We start from the raw sequence: 21,735 nt of genomic DNA on the forward strand, positions 1-21,735 counted from the left end.
GGCTTCAGGGAAACCGTAGCTCACCAATCTTGAGTTGCAAACGTCTGGGCTTGGCTGCAGGGCTGCTGGCTTGTGTCTATGTCTCGGGATGAAGTGGGCAGAGATTCGTGAGAGCTGGATTTATCCATCCCTGTAAGTGTTGTTCTGATGCCTGTCTACTGCCTTTTGTGCTGAGTTTTGACCACTTGGAACATTTAGAACCATGACAGGCAGAGCAATGGTTGAGGCAGTTGATCCCTTCCAGGTCTACTGAGGACAGCCGGGAAGCCATGTGGCTTCTGAGCTGTGGCCCTCTGCAGGCCAGCGGGGTCTCCATTCAGGGCTTTCATAGAGAACATGCTCAGGGAAGATTCTGACTCCCTAAATCATCTCCTTTCTGAAATGTTACCAAGAAATGATGAAAACAATTGTGACGCTTGGTGGAGCCTTCTGGGAGGCTAGACTTAGAACCCTGACACTCCCAAATGCCCTGCCTTAGATGAGAAAGGGCCCTGCAAGTTTGCAGTGTGGGACTCAGGCCCCACTGGGCTGGTGTTTTTTGTTTCTTTTTTAATTGAAATCTAGTTGATTTACAATGTTATGTTCGTTTGTTCTGTACAGTTAAGTGATTCAGTTATACATATATAACTGGGCTGGGCCCAGGCCTCTGCTCCAGGGTATTACTTCGAATTTTAAACTACTAGAATATGAATCACGTACTCATAGATTATTGACTATAAATGGATCTCGAACGGGTCCTGCATTTCACAGATGAAAAAACTGAGGCCTGGGGACATACAGCTAGTTGATTTTTAGATTTAAGACTCCTACAGCTCATTTTCAGATTCCCAAAAAGGGCACTTGGGCAACATCTTGCCTCCAGACACTTCTACTGCCCCCGGGCAAATGGGGGTCACTTTACTTTGGAAACCTCCACTTTCCTAGAAAACGCAGACAGCCTCTCTCACAACCAGAGCCGGCTGTACTAGGTGTTTGTAGATGCTGAGCAAACAGAAGGGAACCATAAATGGGAATTGTGGTGAGATGGGAAATAGGAAGGCCCATCAGGGGCCTCAGGGAGTAAACAGGACCCCTGAGAGCGACACCTCCTGGGGTGCAGGCCAGAGTCTAGGATGGGAGGAAGTGACAGCAGGAACTCAGGTGTACCCTGCAGTTTTCTCTGAGCTAGGGAACACCCCAAAGCAAGGGCAGCTCTCTCTCTCAGCCATTTTTTAGTCCTTGAATCTCAGGAAATCACCAGAATCTTTTTCAAGGGTGTACAATGTTGTCTGCAGTCAGTAGTCAGGGCCAAGCAGTATGTATCTAGACAGTTCCTAGGGTCAAATCTAATTTTTTTTTTTTTTTTTTTTTTTGCGGTACGCGGGCCTCTCACTGTCGCTGCCTCTCCCGTTGCGGAGCACAGGCTCCGGACGCGCAGGCTCAGCGGCCATGGCTCACGGGCCCAGCCGCTCCGCAGCATGTGGGATCTTCCCGGACTGGGGCACCAACCCATGTTCCCTGCATCGGCAGGCGGACTCCCAACCACTGCCTCACCAGGGAAGCCCCCTAATTTATTTTTAGAAGGAGCTGTTGGTATGTGCCGTGGAATCCATGCAGCTCTGAAGAAGTCGCTGCTGGTAGTTCAGATGAAGGCAGTCCTGGCTGTGTGTGAAGGACACACAGGGAAACTGCCTTCAAACATCAGTGGGCAGGGCTTCCCGGGGGGCGCTGGGGTTGGGAACCTGCCTGCCAGTGCAGGGGACACGGGTTTGAGCCCTGGTCCGGGAAGATCCCACATGCCGTGGGGCAACTGAGCCCGTGAACCACAACTACTGAGCCCACATGCCACAACTACTGAGCCTGCCCTCTAGAGCCCGCAAGCCACAACTACTGAAGCCCACGTACCTAGAACCCATGCTCTGCAACAAGAGAAGCCACTGCAGTGAGAAGCCCGTGCACCGCAATGAAGAGGAGCCCCTGCTCTCTGCAACTAGAGAAAAGCCCGCACGCAGCAACAAAGACCCAGCACAGCCAAAAATAAATAAATAAAACAAATAAATTTATATAAAAAAAATCAGCGGACACATAGCCACACACCAGTCTCCAGCCTTGAAAAGCTTTACAGCTAATATAAATCAGTTCCATCCCAAATGGCACATTATGGAATTGGCCTTGTCCATAAACACTTCTGTCCTTGAAATACAACAAAATTTCATTTCAACTTTTGTAAAATTATTCTCCTGAGTTAACCCTGATTTTTTAGCCCCTGTTGAATTTGTGGCATCTTTGTTTTACTCCAGGTTCAAGGTCAGGAGAACACAGACTGTTCATCCGACACTGAGTTACACAAATCTTTACATCTCTTCAGTTTGAAGGAAGCTGTTTTTTAAAAGCAAAAATCCATTGATAAGCCAGAGGTAGAGCCTTTAGGATAACTTCCCTGAATTTCTCTTTCTGAAGACAAAGTATGCCCATGGTTTTAAATAGTTTGGGCACAGCTCCTGAAAATAGCAAAGAGCATTGCCCACACATCTGTATAATTAGTTGCAGGGAGTATACCCTAAATCCACATGGCCATTTCTGCAAAATCCAGGGAAGCAGATTCTTCATGGTCAGCACTCCACACAGGCCCTTTGCACAATCACTGAGCATGAAGTGGCAAGGGAACCATTGCAACAAGCTGTGGTTGGTTTCCTCATTCTGTCCCGGCCGGTCAAGTGGGAGAGCACCTACTCTCTCCGTGATAAAGATATTCCACTTTACCTGGCATGTCAGACACCAGTAAGGTTTCACCAAAATAAATCCAGAGAGTGGAGAAGTGAATTGGGAGCCCCTAGTTCTACACTCAGCCCTGCCACTAACTAGCTCTGCAACCCTGGACAGAGCTCTTCACCTCTGTGCCTGAGCTTCCCTATGTGTAAACAAGGAAGTCAGGTCTCCCACATCCCTGCCAGCATGGATAGTCCGGTTTTACGATATCCACTTGCTAAACTTTCTACAGTATAAAGATGCTGATGCTGCCAAATATGCCTAGATATCAAGAGCCGAGTGGTGGTCAGTTATTCACCTAGGACAGTCAGGTGCTCTCCTACGTCCTGGCAGGTACAAAGGTGACTAAGACCCCTTCATCCAGGAAGAGACCAGTAGTCAACTGGAAGAGACATGGATGCAAACAGTAATTATGAAACTCTGGGGAGGTGTGAGGGAGCTGACACAGAATATTGCAGGGGCAGATTTGCAGGGTGCTGGGAGGAGAAGGGAGGTCGAAGAGGAAGCCCTGGTGGAGGAGATGCCCGGTAGCTCTGTGCAGGGGATAGCAGTGGAGGGGTGTCTTCAAAGTTCTGAAGCCCATGAGAACCAAGTTCAGCCCAGTACAGAGAACTGCCCTGATCCCTAACGAGGCAGGACCCCACCTCCGTGCTCTGCAGTCCTGGCTGGCTCTTGTGACAGCAGCTCTGATATCCTTTGGGCAGCTTTAGAGGACAGGCCATCAGGACAAGTATTGTTCATTCTCCTCTGAGAAAGGCCCAGGACAGCAGAAGATACAACATGAGTGACAAAGGGACTATAAAGTCAAGCTAAAAGTCTTTTGGAATCCGCATAGCAGAATTTAACTATCCCATTATACCATCGTTGCCTATCTGTGGGTGGATCTATGAAACACCTGTATGAAATAGCTCACTGTACATTGCATTACTCCCTTCAGAGCTTGGGCTTTGAAGATGGCCATTCTGACCACTGACCAAATGCCACTGCCTTTCATTGTGACAGAAGCAGAGAGCATCCCCGGTCATTGGTCCAGGCCTCAGTCTCAAGCCTTGGACTTTCCATTGCAAAGATGGGAGACGGTCTGGGACAGAGAGGGAGGGCTGTTTACCCAAGGTCTTCAGGAAATTCGACCAGATTTTTGGAATTTCTGCTGGTCATCTTGCTGCATGGATAGAATCCCAGGTCCCTGAAAGGTGGTGTGGGAGAACAAAAGTGAGCGCACGGGCTCGGTTGTTGAACGAGGCTCTTCTCTTGTTGAACAATTATTAGAAAGTTCTTCCTCACAGTGAGCTAAATAGGCCCCTTTGTCCCACTCCAAAGCCGCGAACAAATAGCCACCCACTGGGAAGAAAGGCAGTCCAGCTAGCAGGTGAATACAGGCATGTGCTGTAGCTGTGGGTTCCAGTTCCAGGACTCTGGTGGGCACCGTCAGATCCCATATCACCCTATCCTTACGAAGTCTGAGCTCTAGCTTTCTTTAGATGGCCCAGGAAAGGTCCACAGATCAGACATGACTTTTCCACTGTGATAAAAATGCTGTTGGGTCCTGTGTTGTAAAAATGTATTCCTGGTTCAAATCTTGACAGCTTAGTGAAACTCAAAACGAGTCCTTGCTGAAAGGCAGCAAAGTAGATGCAAAAGCTCAGCAGCTGTAATTTTCTGGGACCCATTGATCCAGCGCCGGGTGCTCTGTCCCTCTGCCCTGTAGCGGAATGTGCTTCCTTCACGCAGTAGACGGACTCTTCCTGAAGCACCAGTCCCATCTCAGGGCTAACAGGTCTCCTAAGAGCCCATCTGCAGCTTGTCTCCTACCTGCACAGGAGAGGAATCCCGTCTTGCAACAGATGGTCCCGTGATGTCTTCTGCTACAGGAAGCCTCGTGTCCAATCTCATTGGGTTGAGCAGACCACAAGCCAAGGTTCCCAGAGCGGCTTTACTCTGAGCGGCAGATGTTTGAAAGAACTCCCTAGAACAGGAAGAATGGTTTCTGATATCAAGCGGCTGTTTCAGATTGGGACGAAATGCACAGCAGTTCTGGGGGCCCACCCTTCTGAAGTGGCCAAAGGACTTCAGCTGACGCTTGAGCCTCCACATATACATGGAAGCTGTTGGTCTTCCCTGTCTGCTGCTTCGATCTTCACCTTTGGATGGAGCACAGAAGTACTTACAGTGACCGGCAGGTTAGCCAGCAGCCCTATGGACAGGACAGTGCTCAGGGAGCAGGCGCTCTCTCTGCACTTTTCAGACATTTCTGCTCTTTGATTACGCGTGCAAAACCAGCTGAGCCCCAAAGAGCAAACAGATTCCTGTGGAGCAGGCTGTGAAATTCCCAGTTAGTGGGACACGTATGCAATCTGTGCTTCTCTGAGACACGGTTGAGGCTCGACCATTCCTGGGGGAACATCTCAGGGAACAGAATTCTTTGTACGCTATGAATGCCCTTCACTTCTCTCAGATCCCTTTCCAAAAAGGTCATCACCACTAACATCATGGAAGACCTATCTTTTTCTGCCTCTAAATGTCTCAGGTTTCTGTTTTAGGAACAGACCAATAACAAGATAGATAGTGGATCGATAGATAGAGATGCATGCAGTTTCAGACAGACACAATTTTTGGACTCACAGCTAACAGAGCACTCTGCTAGTTGCTCAGAAAACCTACAGTGTAGGAAGCCAAGCTAATAAAATGATTCAGTATTTTTGCTGTGCTGTAAAACTTAATCTTTTAGATTGTTTAAGCAAGTCTTTACAACTTGATTTTAAGATACAAGGATACTTGGCTAAGCCTGGGTCTGCTGGGGCGAGGGAAGATGTGTAACATTATAACATATTCATGGGGGCTTCCCTGGTGGTGCAGTGGTTGAGAGTCCGCCTGCCGATGCAGGGGACACGGGTTCGTGCCCCGGTCCGGGAAGATCCCACATGCCGCGGAGCGGCTGGGCCCGTGAGCCATGGCCGCTGAGCCTGCGCGTCCGGAGCCTGTGCTCCGCAACGGGAGAGGCCACGGCAGTGAGAGGCCCGCGTACCGAAAAAACAAAAAACAAAAAACAAACATATTCATGGGAAATACAAACACATTTTCACCTACTTATGAACAAGAGTGGCTTACGTGGGAAAACCCATTTTACTTAAAACTCCCCCAACAATGTCTTAAAATGTTCAAAATAAACTAAAGCCTGATTCATAACTTTGGTTAAATGGTCTCTGCTTCTTCTGTCAACCTAAAGCTCTAAAGTAATGCAAACGCAAAAAGGGGGGCGATGTAAACATTTACCCCAGTGTAACTGGGTGCCGCTCTGAGTTTTGCCCTTTAAAAAGGTTTTATTTTCTAATCGCAGAATCTCAAAGATGAAAAGCATTCAGGACTATGGAGTCCAACCCCCTGCAATGCTGGAGTGATATCTTTTACAGCTGCCTTACAGCCTGCTCATTGGTACTCTGAATGAAGATGCCAAGTGGCACAGGGCTGTATAAATACGCTGTGCTTCTAGGCCATTCTGCCATCTACCTTCCAATAAAGTCCTTCAGTATGTGCTGAAGTCTAAAGAACTACCCCTTGGATGCTAAATGAGCATCCAAATACACCCCCCAGGGGCTGGAAGCTAGTTCTCTCCAAGACACCTGTTTTCTTTATAATACAGTTAGGTATCAGATATGCCCTAATGGGAGTCGGTAGTGAATTTTAAAGTAACGCTTGGGTCATCATTAAACCCCCTAACATTCTATTATGAATGCAGTTATTCTTCAGGAAAATTTCCTGAAATGTACAGAAAGCTATAAGAACGAAGATATTTGTCACCTTTTTATCATCATAGGAAAAAATGGGTGTAATATAGTGTCCAGTAATAGGGAAGTAGCTGAGACTCTCACAATGTAATCCACCAGCCCCAGTTCTATGCAGACTATCACAGAATATCCATGCAGTTATCCATGTGGAATCTCACTGCCCCAGAGCTACATAGATGAAATAAAAAATAATCCAGTAAGTAGAAAACCGTGTAACATCAAGGGAACATTCTTAGGAGATGTCATCAGTTAAAAAGCACGATATGGGCTAAGGTGACACAGTGATCGCACCTGTGTAAACACATCTCTGGGGGAAAGGCGGGAAGCATCATCTCAGTCTGTTACCGAGCAATACTTTGGGAATTTATCCTGTGTCTCTGTGCCTCTGCCTTTCCCCAAACCCCCAATTACTGCCCTATTGATTTACTATTTGGCTTTTTCAGAAACTATTTTCATTTCTTCCATTACATTCTTTTACTTCTCCCATTTTCTTACTCCTTTTAACGTCTTCTGAGCCAGAACCCACACATTTAACTTTCTTTTGTGTATCCAAATGTACTTAAATGACATTTCATGTTTTTTCTTTTTTCTTTTTTTTTTTTTTTCTCTTTGGCCGCGCGGCTTGCAGGATCTTAGTTCCCTGACCGGGATCGAACCTGCCCCCACTACAGTGGAAGCGCGGAGTCTTAACCACTGGACCACCAGGGAAGTCCCATTAGATGACATTTTGTCTTAACTGACTGTAGGCCTTAAGACCTATGAAAGGAAGGAGATCAAAGGGTATCACTGTGATTACGGTTCTAATTTTTGCAATGCTAATATTTCCAGTCATGATTTTTATTTTCAATAAGTACAGTTTGTATTTGCAGCCAAAGGGAAGCCCAAATTAGTCATTCAGTAATTCATAATTCATTTAATTCTATTTTTTATTTCATACATAATTCAGTCTCTCTTTTTCAATCTATCTACCTAAATCTATATATTTTTGACCTTCGACTCTGTGTGTGTGTGTCCCTGAAATAGGATAACATATTCTGTCACCATCAATACATACTAACATTATTGCAAGCTTATTTCAGTACAAGCTGTGGACAGGGTTGGTGGGGGTCCAAAACATTGGCTGATTGAATTATTTCAATGACCCTGAGTCATTGAGTAAAAGAAACCAGACACAAAAGAGTACATGATGTTCAGTTCCATCTTTATAAAGGAAAAAATAAACCATGGAGACAGAACTCTCCATACTGATTATATTTAAGGGGATAAATAATGACTAGGAGAGGGCACAGAGGAAGCTTCTGGAGTGTTGGTATATATTCTACATCTTGATAGAGATGGTGTTACATGTATGATTTTACTTTACAAAAATTAAACTGTCCATTTTAATCTTTGTGCACATAAAGACATATGTGTTATACTCCGATTTTTAAAAAAGAAAAAAGTAAAATAATTCCATTTACAATATGATCAAAAAGAATAAAATACTTAGGAGTAAACTTAACTAAGGAGGTGAAAGACTTGTATATGGAAAACTACAAAACATTCCTGAAAGAAATTAAAGACGCAGACAAATAGAAAGACATCCAGTGTTCGTGGCTGGGAAGACTTAATGTTGATAAGATATCAATAATACCCAAAGCTATCTACAAATTTAATGCAATCCCTATCAAAATCCCAACACATTTTTTTCAGAAATAGGAAAATCCATCCTAAAATTCATATAGAATCTCAAGGGATACCAAATAGCCAAAATGATCTTGAAAAAAAGAGAACAAAATTAGAGGTCTCACACTTCCTGATTACAAAACTTATTATAAAGTTACAGTAATTAAAACTGGCGTGAAGTGTGATACTGGCATGAAGACATATAGACCAATGGAACAGAATAGAGAACCCAGAAATAAACCCTCACATATGTGGTCAAATGATGTTGACAAGGGTGTCAAGACCATTCAGTGGGGGAAGGGACAGCCTTTCTACAAATAGCGCTAGGAAAACTGGATATCCACATGCAAAAGAAAGAAGTTGGATCCTAACTTTACAACATACACAAAAATTAACTCAAGATGAATCAAATATCTAAATGTAAGAGATAACACTATAAAACTCTTAGGAGAAAGCATAGGGGCTTTATGGTGTTGTATTTGGAAATGATCTCTCGGATAAGACACCAAAAACACAGGCAACAAAAGTAAAAATAGATAAATTGGATTACATCAAAATGTAAAACTCTTGTGCATCAAAGGACACCATCAACAGAGTGAAAAGGCAACCTATGGAATGGGAAAAATATTTGCAAATCATATATCTGATAAGAGGTTACTATCCAGAATATATGAAGAACTCCTATAACTCAACAACAGCAATAAAAAGAAACACTGAAAAAATAAGTAAAGGACTCGAATACGCATTCTTCAAAGATGATACATAAATGTCCAACAAGCTCATGAAAAGATGCTCAACGTCACTAATCATGACAGAAATGCAAATCAAAACCACAATGAGATATCACCTCACATCCATTACGATGGCTAAAATTTAAATTTAAATTAAAAAAACCCAGAAAATAATAAGTGTTGATGAGGATGTAAAAAAATGGGAACCCTTGTGCACTTTTGGTGGAACGTAAAATGGTACGACCACTATGCAAAACAGTGTGATGATTCCTCAAAAAATTAAGCATAGAATTATCATATGATCCAGTAATTCCACTTCCGGGTATATGTACAAAAGAATTGAAATCAGGGTCTCAAAGAGGTATTTGTATATCCATGTCCTAGCAGCATTATTCACAATAGCCAAGAGGTAGAAGCAACCCACATGTCCATCAGTGGATGAGTGGGTACACAAAATGTGATATATGCAACGGAATATTATTCAGCCTTAAATGGAAGGAAATTTTGACACATGACACAATATGGATGAACCTTGAGGGCATTATGCTTAGTGACATAAGCTAGTCACAAAGGGACAAATACTGTATGATCCCACTTATATGAGGTGCCTGCAGTAGACAGATTCATAGAGACAAAGTAGAGTGGCAGTTGCGAGCGGCTGTAGGGAGGGGAGAGTGGGGAATTGTTGTTTAATTTAGAGTAAGTACTAAGTTTCAGTTTTGCAAGATGAAAAGAATTCTAGAGATTGGTTACACAGCGCTGCGAATGTTTTTAACACCACTGAACTGTATACTTAAAAATGGTTAAGATGGTAACTTTTATGTTATGTGGATTTTACTATGACATTTTAAATTTTTTTAAAGAAATAAAGCAAACAGAGAGAGAGAGAGAGACAGCGTGAACTTTTGGATCCAAACTTAGCTGCACTTGAGAATCATTTGGAAATTCTTTAAAATACAGTGCAGTCGCATTTTAATGCAAATTTGCAGTAACAGAATACAGGTATGACTAATGTTTCATTTATGCATAAAATTTCAAATAATGTGACTCCCTCGAGATTTTAAAAGTTAAACAAGGATCACAATGTCAACTCGGAGAGGCCAAGGGAACTATAAATGCTAGGTGGCAGTGTTAACATGAGCTGGCAAATAGAAACATGGTGCTACTGTGGGAAAACAAATCAAGATGTGTAAATGTTGAATTATGGAATGCTGTCAGGAATGACACCCTCATACGAACTGCACCATCCTCTACAGAATCCTAGGCCCCTCACAGGAAAGTATGATTGAATATGTCTAGAGCTGAATCGAAGCAATTCGTATTTTTAAAAGCTCCCTGAGATTTCTAAGACTGATGGTCTGTGCATCACTTTGAAAACCAGTGGTCCCCCGTAAAGCAATAAGCACATCCATTCTGTAAAAGTAAATTATTTATTAACACATATCATGAGTCAAGCTCGGGGGATATAAGATGAAGCAGAAATATAATGAGCTTATACCCGGAGCTTACGTTCTAGTGAAGTCAATGATTCAATTAGCAGTTACAATAAAGGGTCCTATACGTATGATGGGGCATCCAGGGCATTTGGGGAGCACATATCAGGGCACTTCACTGAAGGGGGTATATGAGCTGATACCCAATGGATGGAAAGAAACCAACTAAAGAAGGAGGAAGAGTGTTTCAGGGGAATAGAGGATCCGATGAGACCCAGAGCGGAGAAAGAAAGAACACTGAATCCAAGTGACTGAAATGAGTTCAAGGCGGCTTAACTTCAGAGTAGGGGTGGAGAAGTGATGGATAAAGGCTACAGGATGGGCAGAGGCCAGGTCGGAAAGGACCTGGTGAGTCTGTGGGGAGCTTGACCCTCATCCTAAGGGAAAGTGAGGGAAGAGAAGGATCTCTCTGACTACAGCATGGGGTATGGAATGGATTGAATTGGAGGAGAGGCAACCGTGGAGAGAAGCTCAGATTCCAGTGACCGTAGTCCAAGTGAGAGGAGACAGAGGCATGGGCCAGGTGGTGGTCATGGCAATGAGATACTTAGGAGAAGGAACCTGTAAGCCTTGTTGATGAATGAGATGTGAAGAGGAAAAAGGAGACGTTAAGAATGATTCCAAAGTATCTAGCCAGTAGAAGAAATATGAATCGTGGTACTTATGGTGATTGAGAATTGAGAGGAATTTGGGGAGGCTGAATTTTTGGTGTCTGGGAATGTCCAGGATGCAGATGGCACCAGATAGGAGAAGCGTCCTGACTACAGAGTCACTGGCTGGGCTTTGAAACTCTGACAGTGGATTAGACTGCTCAGTGACTGTTTGTAGGGTCAAAAGAAGGGGACCTAGAAGAGAACCCTAGGAAAATACCAAGGAAGGCTTGGGAGGGTGTGGAGAGGTAGAAGGAAACCCAGGGGAGTGTGCTGAATTGGAAACCAAGAAGGTTGGTTAAAGGAGGAACAGTCAAGGGCTTCCCTGGTGGCGCAGTGGTTGAGAGTCTGCCTGCCGATGCGGGGGACACGGGTTCGTGCCCCGGTCCGGGAAGATCCCACATGCCGCGGAGCGGCTGGGCCCGCGAGGCATGGCCGCTGAGCCTGCGCGTCCGGAGCCTGTTGCTCCGCAACGGGAGAGGCCACAACAGTGAGAGGCCCGCGTACCGCAAAAGAAAAAAAAAGGAACAGTCAACAATGTCAAAGGCTCCCAAAAGTAACACCGGGAAGCACCCATGGGATTTAGCAACTGGGAGGTCATAGGTAATCAGTCTAGGAGTTTGGGTGAGTGGTGGGGGCAGACACTGGATCAGAGAGAGCTGAAGAGTGAGAGGGGTGGTCACGGGGACATGAATGCAGCTGACGGTTCTAAAATCTTGCCTCTGAAAGAGGGGAAGAGAGAGGAAAAGGGGCTGAAGGTGCTTGCTCGTGCTTTGGGGGCGTCTTTTAAGGTTGGCGAGGCTTAGACATGTTGAAATGGTGATGGAAAGGATCCAGAAGAGAGAGGGGGTCACTGGGAGTGTTCGTTGAGGAGTGAGCACAGGCTGCAGGTCTGGCTCCGCCACTCTCGGATTGAGCTTGAATGTGAGCGCGTCATTTAATCTGTCTGAGCTACAGGATCCTTATCTGTAACTAGTAGGGTTTCTCTGTATCTATGGCTTTCAAACTGCACCCCTCAAAGCTATCTCAGTGTACTCACTTTGCAGCTTCAGTCACAGCAACTTGACCTCTCGTGTTTTTAAATGATTTTTATTTTTAGCATTTTAGTACTTGCACATACGTTGGAAAAGCAAATGAATAATAAAACAATTATCATTAAAAAATGGTAACTCCTGTTCCACACCCGCTCACTCTCAGTCACTCCCAATTCTCCCAATTTTGTTTTATTTCTCTTGGGAGCCTTAAGTCTTATCTTTATCCCTTTTTGCTACAAGTATATGTCTTGTCGTGGCTCTTCATTTTGCTTGGTACTTGGTGAGTCCTTTCATTATGAAGACCCATGTCCTATAGATCTAAAAAACTTTCTTGAATTATTTATTTTGTAATTTCCTCCATTTCATTTTTTCATTTTCTCTTTCTGGTGTTTCTTTTTAAGTTCAATATTGGACCTTCTGGCTTGACCTTCTCATATTAGCTTTTCTTTCTATCTGTCTCGCTCTCACTTTCACTCTCTCCCCCTCCTCGAGTTTATCTTGACTGTATATTCTAACTCTTAAGTTTTAAAATTTGGCTACTCTGTATTTAATTTGCAAGATTATTTCCATTTTTATAGCCATTTGTTCTTGTGTCATGGGTGCAATTTCTTCTCTCTAAGGATATTATATCTTCCCCAACCCCAACTGTATAAATCCTAGCTATCCTTAAAGGTTTAACTCAAAATCTTATCTTTTATGAGACCTTTTCCAATCAGTCCAACTCTCTCCACTTGATGGGAATTCGATATCATTATTATATTCCACACCACCTAATAGGTGATTTTATTTAAACTTGCATTACTCCCTATTGAGGAATCAGTCTTATCTTCCCAGTTTTACCATAATTTTTTCAAGAGGAGGGACTATTTACTTGTTTTGTATCAGCTACAGTGTCTGGAATTGTGACTATAACAAGTGACAAACAGGTGCTTGTTGATTTGAATTAAATGGCAAGCCATCCTAATCCCATCAAGCCAGCCTGTCCCAGTCAGAGTTCTTTAAAGAGAACCGAGAACATAGGTTTTTGTTAAATAATATGAGTGTAGAACTTAGAGATTTTTATGGTTTTCCCTATCTTTCACATTGTTTCATTCACACAATTCGGCAGCAATATTTTAGTGACTTGCTTTTATTAAGTCTTCCTTGAAGCTCTCAATTTAGATTTCCATAGGAAAAGCACAACTTTCTTCTCTCAGTCATACTTCATTGGTTTAGGAAATATTTAATTGAATTACGTGCTTGAAACATCCAAGAACAATTGACACAAGCAGGACTGGAAACAAAGACATTGAAATCTTGGCCAGTACATGATTCAGTCAGTAGGAACCGCAGGGCTTGGGCATGCTGGGCAGTAACCTGCCAGCCTCAGGCCTTTATTGTGCCAGGAATGAAGGGCATTAGACTGTCGCGTCAGCCAAGTGGAAATCAGGCAAGAGAGTATCTATTGTCCTCTATTCTTGATACACCAAGAAGAGGTGGATTTGTGCTTATCATCTCTCTTGGGTCCCCTTGCCATCAAGGGTATATGTGGGCCATATACCCAAGCCAGCTGACATGGATTAGTGCACAGTCTTTGGTCTTAAAACAGCACTAGGCTCACTGGCTCAGGGATCAATCATCTTGGTCTCATTAGAACCAAGATCTGCCCACCTGGCCTGTAATCCCCTGACCGTGAGTCCTCAAAGGGCCAACAGAGCTCTGTGGGGCCCAGAAATCTTGCCTTTTCCATCTCCAGGATGGGTCCCCACTCTCCTCCCCACTTCTGGTCAACAGCTTGGGCCATTCATTACCCAGCCATGTCTGTACCCCACCCATCACTTCTACAACCATCACACATTGGATGAATCAAACGTAGATTCTCAGAGAGGACGTAAGGTGTCCCAGTTGACTTTGTATGGCCCCTGCAACAACATGAATCATTTTTTATAATAGTCAGGAGAAACTTGGAAATCCTCCTTGTGTTATGTTCCCTTAAGTAGGGTAACAACCTCTAAGTTTGGTTAAAATAGGTTGACATTAATGACAAGAAAGAATACTTGGATTTCCTGTTGATCATTCTCATCACTTTATAGCCGCCATAATCACAAACATGAAGGAAGCTGCCCCTGGTCACTGTCCCTGGGGGAAAGAAGACTGCCCTGTAAATAGGGGCTGCAGAAAGACCCATGGAAAATGCAGCTGAACTATTGTATGAAAATTACACGGCAGGGCTTCCCTGGTGGCGCAGTGGTTGAGAGTCCGCCTGCCGATGCAGGGGACGTGGGTTCGTGCCCCAGTCCGGGAAGATCCCACATGCCGCGGAGCGGCTGGGCCCGTGAGCCATGGCCGCTGCGCCTGCGCGTCCGGAGCCTGTGCTCAGCAACGGGAGAGGCCACAACAGTGAGAGGCCCGCGTACTGCAAAAAAAAAAAAAAAAAAATTACACAGCAAACAGAAATATCAACATGTCAGTTAGATGAAAGTTCCATTCATAGAGATCCAAAAGGGAATCAATTCAGTTGAATTGGTTTCATGGTAAATTTAGTGATTTGAATGTTTTATATTTACCTGCTGCTGGTTTAGAAGCAACGTAAGACTCTGGGTTCAGCAAACGGTGATGAGTTTTCTGTTTCTTCTATGGATACCCCATAGTGGAGCAATGAACAAAGGCAGATTGCATCTGAGATTGATGAAAAGAACTAACAAGATTAGATTTAAAATCACATCACATCCCCTTTGACTCTTGTTTTCCATTTTCCTCCGTGACTGGTGCATTTTCATGCCGAGTGGCATGGGCTGCAGCTCTTCCCCACCTTAGCGCATGTGGCTCATTCTTGTTCCATCTTTTCTCTCCCTGACTGCTCACTCGCTGGTACGTGGGCCACCCTGGGCCCTGTCGTGAGCCTGGACAGTGATGGCTGTGGGGCAGTATGTCCTCACTCGTCCCAGTCCTTGGCCGGGCTCGTGGGGCCCGGCAGAACGATGCTCTCCACTCCCACCCAGGGCAGCGGACAGCTGTCTATAGAGCCAGCCCCCTCAGCCCTCTCTCCACACCCTCTGCCCACAGCCTCCTCTTCCCATCTTCTTCTGCCTGGGCGAGGTTGGCTTTCTTTTTCTTTTCGTTTTTAAATTTATTTATATTACTTATTTTATTTTTGGCTGCGTTGGGTCTTCGTTGCTGTGCGCGGGCTTTCTCTAGTTGTGGCGAGCGGGAGCTACTCTTCATTGCGGTGCGTGGGCTTCTCACCGTGGTGGCTTCTCTTGTTGCCGAGCACGGGCTCTAGGCGCGCGGGCTTCAGTATTTGTGGCACGCGGGCTCAGTAGTTGTGGCTCGCGGGCTCTAGAGCACGGGCTCAGTAGTTGTGGCGCACATGCTTAGTTGCTCCGCCTCATGTGGGATCTTCCCGGACCAGGGCTCGAACCCGCGTCCCCTGCATTGGCAGGCGGATTCTTAACCACTGCACCACCAGGGAAGCCAGGCTTTCTTTTTCTCAAGCAGCTTTTCAGATATCAGTGATCCTTCCCCTAGAATCTGGAATGATAGCATTGGAAAACTTTCTTCTACAGGCATTTCCTCACCTCTTCCTCTCTTAAGATGCTGAGCTGTTGGACCTGCTCATTCCTCCTGTGCTCACCTCTCAGATGGTGTGGGGACAGGCCCTCGCACTTGGTGAAATGACAAACTCTAGAAAGGGCCTCGTGGAGAAAATGTATAAACAGTTAACACCATTGATATCATAGCCAAAATATATTAGATGTGCCCAGGGAATGACTGCCACTGCCTGATCACAGACAATTTCATTTTGGGACAGATTTGTTAAAAATACATTTCAGTAAGTTCTCTTCAATATCCAGCCCCCCTGAGAAGAAAAGGTCTAGAGATGTCCTTCTCTTACTAACCAAGTGGCAGAATCCCTTAGGCAGTCACCGTGGAATTGGGGCTTCTTCAGATTAGATGGTCCCAACATTACCTTCTGCCAGCACCATCCATTCCAAACCCAACATGGACAGAAGGAATAATCCATGACAGCAGATCCTTGTGCGACACTTTCTTCAATGGACTAAAGCGTAGATTGAAGGGCTTTGATAGAAAGATGTTGCTAAAACATAATGATAAACAAAAGGACCCCACCCCATCTGCATCTGCTAAAAAATAAATAAATAAACTGGGTAGAGGGGGAAAAAAATGGTCTGTCTCAACCCAAGAATATAATAACACTGACTCTCTTTCCTTGTTTTAGGGAATGCTGTCGATTTTTTGGAGACAATGGCTTGACTTTGAAGGTGTTTTTTACCAAGGCAGCACCCTTTGGTGTTCTTTGGACACTCACAAACTACCTGTACTTACATGCAATAAAGAAAATAAACACTACGGACGTGTCCGTATTGTTCTGCTGCAACAAAGCTTTTGTGTTTTTGCTCTCGTGGATCGTTCTCAGGGACAGGTTCATGGGAGTGAGGGTAAGTTCCTTATTCTCTGTCTTCCTCCCTCACTCAGTCATGCCAACCAAAACCTGCCCATCGGCTTGCTTAGCCCCCTGTGCTGGGCCGTTAAAGCATAAGCTGCTATAGCCACTTTCCTTCTCATTTGCAGTGGAAAAGGAGCCCGGCTCTCGGGGTGCCTTGCCAACCTTCTTGCTTGCGAACCATTCTAGACAAGCGTTCATTAAAGCACCTTTCATTTCAAGCATTTCAACAAGCATTCCCTAAAGTGTGTGCTGCTCGGGGACCCCCTCTGGGAGGAGTGATGTGCTCACCCCGCCTTTCAGGGGTCCTGCGGCCTGGAGGCCTCTGCTAACACTGCCACTGTCTGCTTAGGAGGTATCTGAAAGCCAAAGGTCCTTCTGCATCCACATGGACGTGCAGTCTTGGAGGCCCTTTGTCTGGACCGTGGGTTCAATGCCCAAGTGGGCTGGACACGCTTATGCTAAGTCCAAACTCTGGAGGGACAGTTTCACTCCCTTCAACCCCAGAGCAAGGGAGAATGAAATGATACCCCCGAATCACCTCTGGTTGTTACATCTGAGACTGCGTAAATTCCCTTAAAATCGAGTCGGATTTAGCTAGTCACATTTCAGAACAGTTGTGTGAAATATGACAAGTGCGCTATCAAACAGGAGCCGAAATATAGATAAAGGAACAGGTGATCTTTAGCCTTGACAGAATCCTGCCGGCTTCTGCACCCTCAGGCCGTGTAGGAAGCCCACGAAGCTCAGAGTCCTTTTGAAGGGCAGTCCCTTTAGAGCAGCGGTCCCCAACCTTTTGGGCACCGGGGTCGGGTTTCGTGGAAGACAGTTTTTCCAGGGACGGGGGTGGGGAGGTGGACGGTGGGACTGGTCAGACGGTAATGGGAGCGATGGGAGCGGCTGTAAACACAGATGAAGCTTCGCTCGCTCGCCCGTCCGCCACTCACCTCCTACTCTGCGGCCCAGTTCCTAATGGGCCGCGGACCGGTACCGGTCCACGGCCCAGGGGCTGGGGACCTCTGCTTTAGAGTGAACCCTGCTGGGAACCCAGCAAGGGGCAGACTCCAGGCGCTTGTGTCCTTGGCTAATTGTCCTGGGGACAGTGGCATCACCTTCATGGTGGATTCACGCCCACCTAGTTTCTCAAACAGCAGAGGGGACGTGAGTCAACTGCTGAGTCAGATTTTTGGCTTGCAGTAGGGGGAAAATTTGTTTTGAGGCTTCGTGTTAATTTTGGAATAAGAACTCAGCTCGCTGTGCTACCACCCAGAAAAGCTTTGAGCCAATAGACCATCGAGTACACCTCCACTAGAAATGAGGTACGGCCAGAGGCAGTCGGTCCAATCGCCTGGACGCTAAAGATTCGGATGTCCTAGGACCCACTGCGGCTTTATTTTGAGGTCAAAAGCCAGGGGGATGCGTGGAGCATTTGGAGGCGTGATTCTGATGTCCAAAACAAATTCCGGATGAGATTGTTACTGTGAAGAGAGGCTTCAAGGTTCATTCTGCATCTAAGCAGAAGAAAACAGAAAGTTTTTGAGGTTAAAAGAAGGAGGTGTGAAAACACTGAAACCCACTTGGACTCACAGAGAACAGAGTGGCACACCCAGATCTTCTCTTCGTTGCTATTCATGGGTAAAGAGGGTTTCCGCTAACATCCCTGAGCTGTGATTCAGTCCTGCCATCCTGGCCGCTTGCTCAGCTTGGGCTGTGCCGACCCCTGTAGACTGAACAGATTTTCGTGTTGAAGCCTTTGGCACGAGGCCAGCACTGAAATGAAGATCCAGGAGCTGGTGTCGGTGATGGAACTTCGTAACCTGTAAAGCACCACGCAGTTGTGAGTCTCTCTAATAATCATCACCCCTCTTAGAAGTACGTGACCTGTCCTCTAAGGTCATCCCACGCCGAGATTTTACTAGAGAGCTCGTAAAATCTGTAAGATGTCGGCAGCTGGCCGGTGTGACTGAAAGGCCCCCCTTGAGAAACAGATGGAGATTTGAGCCCAGGATGAGACCTAACCAGTACACAGGTTCTCTGAGACTTCCCTCGGAATGCTGGGTTAGCTGACATCTTCTACTGGGTCATTGCCAGAGATTGAAGGCAACTGACACTCTTTTCCATCCTGGAGGGCTGAGCAGACTGGCCTGAGAGTCACACAGATGTAGAGGACAGATGTTTGTGGAACAGGTGACGTAGAGGGCCTGAGTTATTAAGGCAGTGACTCAAATCACAAGGGCTGTGGTTCCTACAAAACATCAACAGGGCCGAGTCATGCAGACAGACCAGAGAGAAGAAAATGTTTATCTTCGAATGCTGGGGAGATCGTAGCCACATGTGGCATCAGAGGTGAGTGTATGAGAGGAGCCCACGTTGGCCCCCATATCACCCCTTGACTGTGTACTCAGATGTGCGTTTCACGTGTCTTCCAGGCTTGGGGTCATAATGGGTCCTCTGACCTAGAGTCGAGCGATGAGGGTTTGGGTCCACTCTCATGAGCTGTTGGACCTTGAGCTAGTTACTTAACATCTCTGAGCCTTAATTACCCGACGTTAAAATAGAATGTTAGTACTCAGAGAACAGTTGTAAGAATAAAATAAGGTATGCGTGCCCGACACGCGAAACCCAATAAATGTCATCTTTCCTCAGCGTTGTTATTCTTCTTATTCCTTCTCAATAAGAGGCGTTTGACGGACCTGTCCAGTCTTTGGCCGACAGTGTCAGAGGCTGGCAACTGTTTAGGGAGGCGGTTTGGTGTAGCAGAAGCAGCAGGAGAATTCTGAGGGCAGGAGGTACGGCCCCTCCCAGGCCAAAGCCCGCCCGGCTGTGGCCCGCAGCTGGATGAAGGAGGGGTTGACCAGCTGCACTGCCCGCAGCCCGCATCTCAGAGGAGGTGGCAGATGGGACCCTCAGCTCTTCAAAATCACCCACTGCAGCTAGAGCGTTCACACCAGGAGGACTGGAGGAAGAGCAAGGAGACAAGCTGAGGGATCATCTGGGCGGCATCCAACCACCGCAGTTCGGTCCTGGGGAGCCTGGACTTCTTCCAAGAGCAGTTCCCATCTCAGTAAGGTCCCAGCTGATGTCTTCCATAGTGACATGCTGGCGGCCTCTCCCACGGGGCCATCCCTGAATGGTAACCCCAGCTACTGATCCCGACTCCGACTTCTGTTTGGGCGGCTGTCCCCTTCCACCTGAGCACAGCCTGGGGGAGGGCACAGGGCACACAGAGCGTAGGGGAACCCGGGGCGGGGGGTTCCCAGCTCAGACCCCTTCCCAGCCTCCGACACGAGAGGGGTGAACTAGAGCACCTGGAAATTCCTCCGGACTCTCTTGGAGTCGATGAGGGCAGCACAGCGGTCGGGAGGGGAAATGTTAAGGGGAGGTAAATTTAAAAATTAGCCTGTCCTCTCCCTTTTTTAAACTGCCCCAGACTGTGCAGATCTGAAATGCATCGCAGACGGGGCTCTGTCTGGCAGAGAACGTGCAGCCCATCACATCTTGAGCAGGAGTGAGAAGTGGCGCTGGTCTGAGAGGCGGGCAGACTCCACTGAGGGCTACACCTTCCCTCTCGGCCTGACATCTGATGGGGAACAGTGTGCCATGGGGGGGACGGGGGCATCGGTGGGTTGCCGGGGCCCTGAATCCAGAGCCCTGGGGGCCGGGCAGGTTATAACCATACGGGCAAGGCCCCCATTAAGAGGTTAAACGGCAGCATGCTGGCCTCAGCGTCCCCCATGCCCATGTTTCTTCCTCTTCCCCGGGAAGATTTTCCCCAGCCGAAGTAGAGATGGTGGCTGTCACCCCTGTTGGTCTCAGGCCACTGTCACCCATCTGTGTGGATCCCCAAGTTCTTGTTCAGTGGGATACATTGGGGTTGGGGGCAACAGGAAAGTGTGAGAAAGGAGGGGTGGGGGGAAGGAGGGAAATTCACTTGATTCCATCCTGAGACTCGCCGTTCTCCCCCAGGGAGGCCCGGATCTAGAAGGTGAGGACCACGTGAAACCACAGGACACGCAGGACCGGCCTTCCCGGAGAGTTCATCTGAGTGCAGGAAACAGGCAGGGAACATTTCCAAATGTAAACCAAGAAACCAGACATGTTAGGGTGAAAATGTATACTCTGCACCTATTTTTTAAAGAGATCTGGTATCTATCTTCAAGGGAATGGCAAGTTTGGGGGAAGGACGCTCAGGCTCTGCCCCCCAGAGCCGCAGGGTATGTTTCAACTCTGCTCTGCTATTAGGGGTGTTGGACGCGAGGTGAGCGCCAGCTTCCCCTCCAGCACGGCGGTCAGGGCCTCAGGCTCCGGGTCGGGGGTTCCAGGGGAACTCTTGATGCCCAGAGAGTGAGCCCTGTAATCGGGTGGGTCAAGCCTGTGACGTGTGGCGGGGACCCCCAAGAGGGGAAGCCCTGGAGGCGTGAACGGGGAGATCACTGTCCCCGGTGCCACCTGTCGGAATGAACCCACCGGCCTGGACTGGGCAAATGTTGGCCAGGAAGCCGGTGGCCACCCACGCTCTCTATTTCTTGCCTCTTCCCTCAGCTCTTCTGTACAGCACAGCTCAGGCGGAAGCTTTTAGCTGTTTGTGATTTAATCAATAGAGAAAAGAGAGTGAGGAGATCCAAAATCTGCCTTGTAAATCTTCAGGAAAAAATAACCCTTGTTCTCCTTCATCCCCTCAAACTTCATCTTTATGTTTGGAAAGACTCAAGTACCTTTGGAGATGCGCCACATCATCTGAAATGTAGCTGTATGCTTCCCTCTCTCTCTCTCCTTCCCTTCTTTTTCTAATTAGTTCCCTCTCTCTGTTTACCTGGCTGCCAGCTGGCAGCTGCCAGATGTATCCAGCTGCTGGATACATCATCTTTGCACCGTGCGTGTCCTCTGGAGCAGAACCCACACCCCTTGCCCTGCCTGCTTTTTCATTAGCCCCTTGTTCTCCTGGAGGGAACAAAGGTCACTTATTGTCTTGTGCCTCTGTTTCTTTCTCTTAATGAAGAGTCGTACACAGTACGTGTAGCATTTGAATATAAAATGTGTGCATTATGTGATAATGAGAGATAAAGGTGAATCACTAAACCAGAAGGAACAAGTAGACAGAGCAGGGATGGCACTTCTCTAGGAAATGATCTCCTGTTCTCTCAAGGGCCTCTGTGTGTGGGTGTATGTGTCTTTATATGAAAAT

General features: G+C 46.6%; 1 protein-coding gene across 2 annotated transcripts in view; it reads left to right on the plus strand.

Moving 5' to 3' along the window:
• Positions 1-21,735, plus strand: part of SLC35F3 (solute carrier family 35 member F3) — a 293,367-nt gene that overhangs the window by 262,310 nt on the left and 9,322 nt on the right. For both annotated transcript variants that reach the window (XM_029245779.1, XM_029245780.1), the window contains one exon: positions 16,326-16,545. In XM_029245779.1, coding sequence (XP_029101612.1) covers positions 16,326-16,545 — 220 coding nt within the window. The remainder of the gene's footprint in view (positions 1-16,325; positions 16,546-21,735) is intronic.

This window comes from Monodon monoceros, unplaced genomic scaffold, assembly GCF_005190385.1.
Source record: "Monodon monoceros isolate NGI ecotype Baffin Bay Population unplaced genomic scaffold, NGI_Narwhal_1 Super_Scaffold_4, whole genome shotgun sequence".
NCBI lineage: Eukaryota > Metazoa > Chordata > Mammalia > Artiodactyla > Monodontidae > Monodon > Monodon monoceros.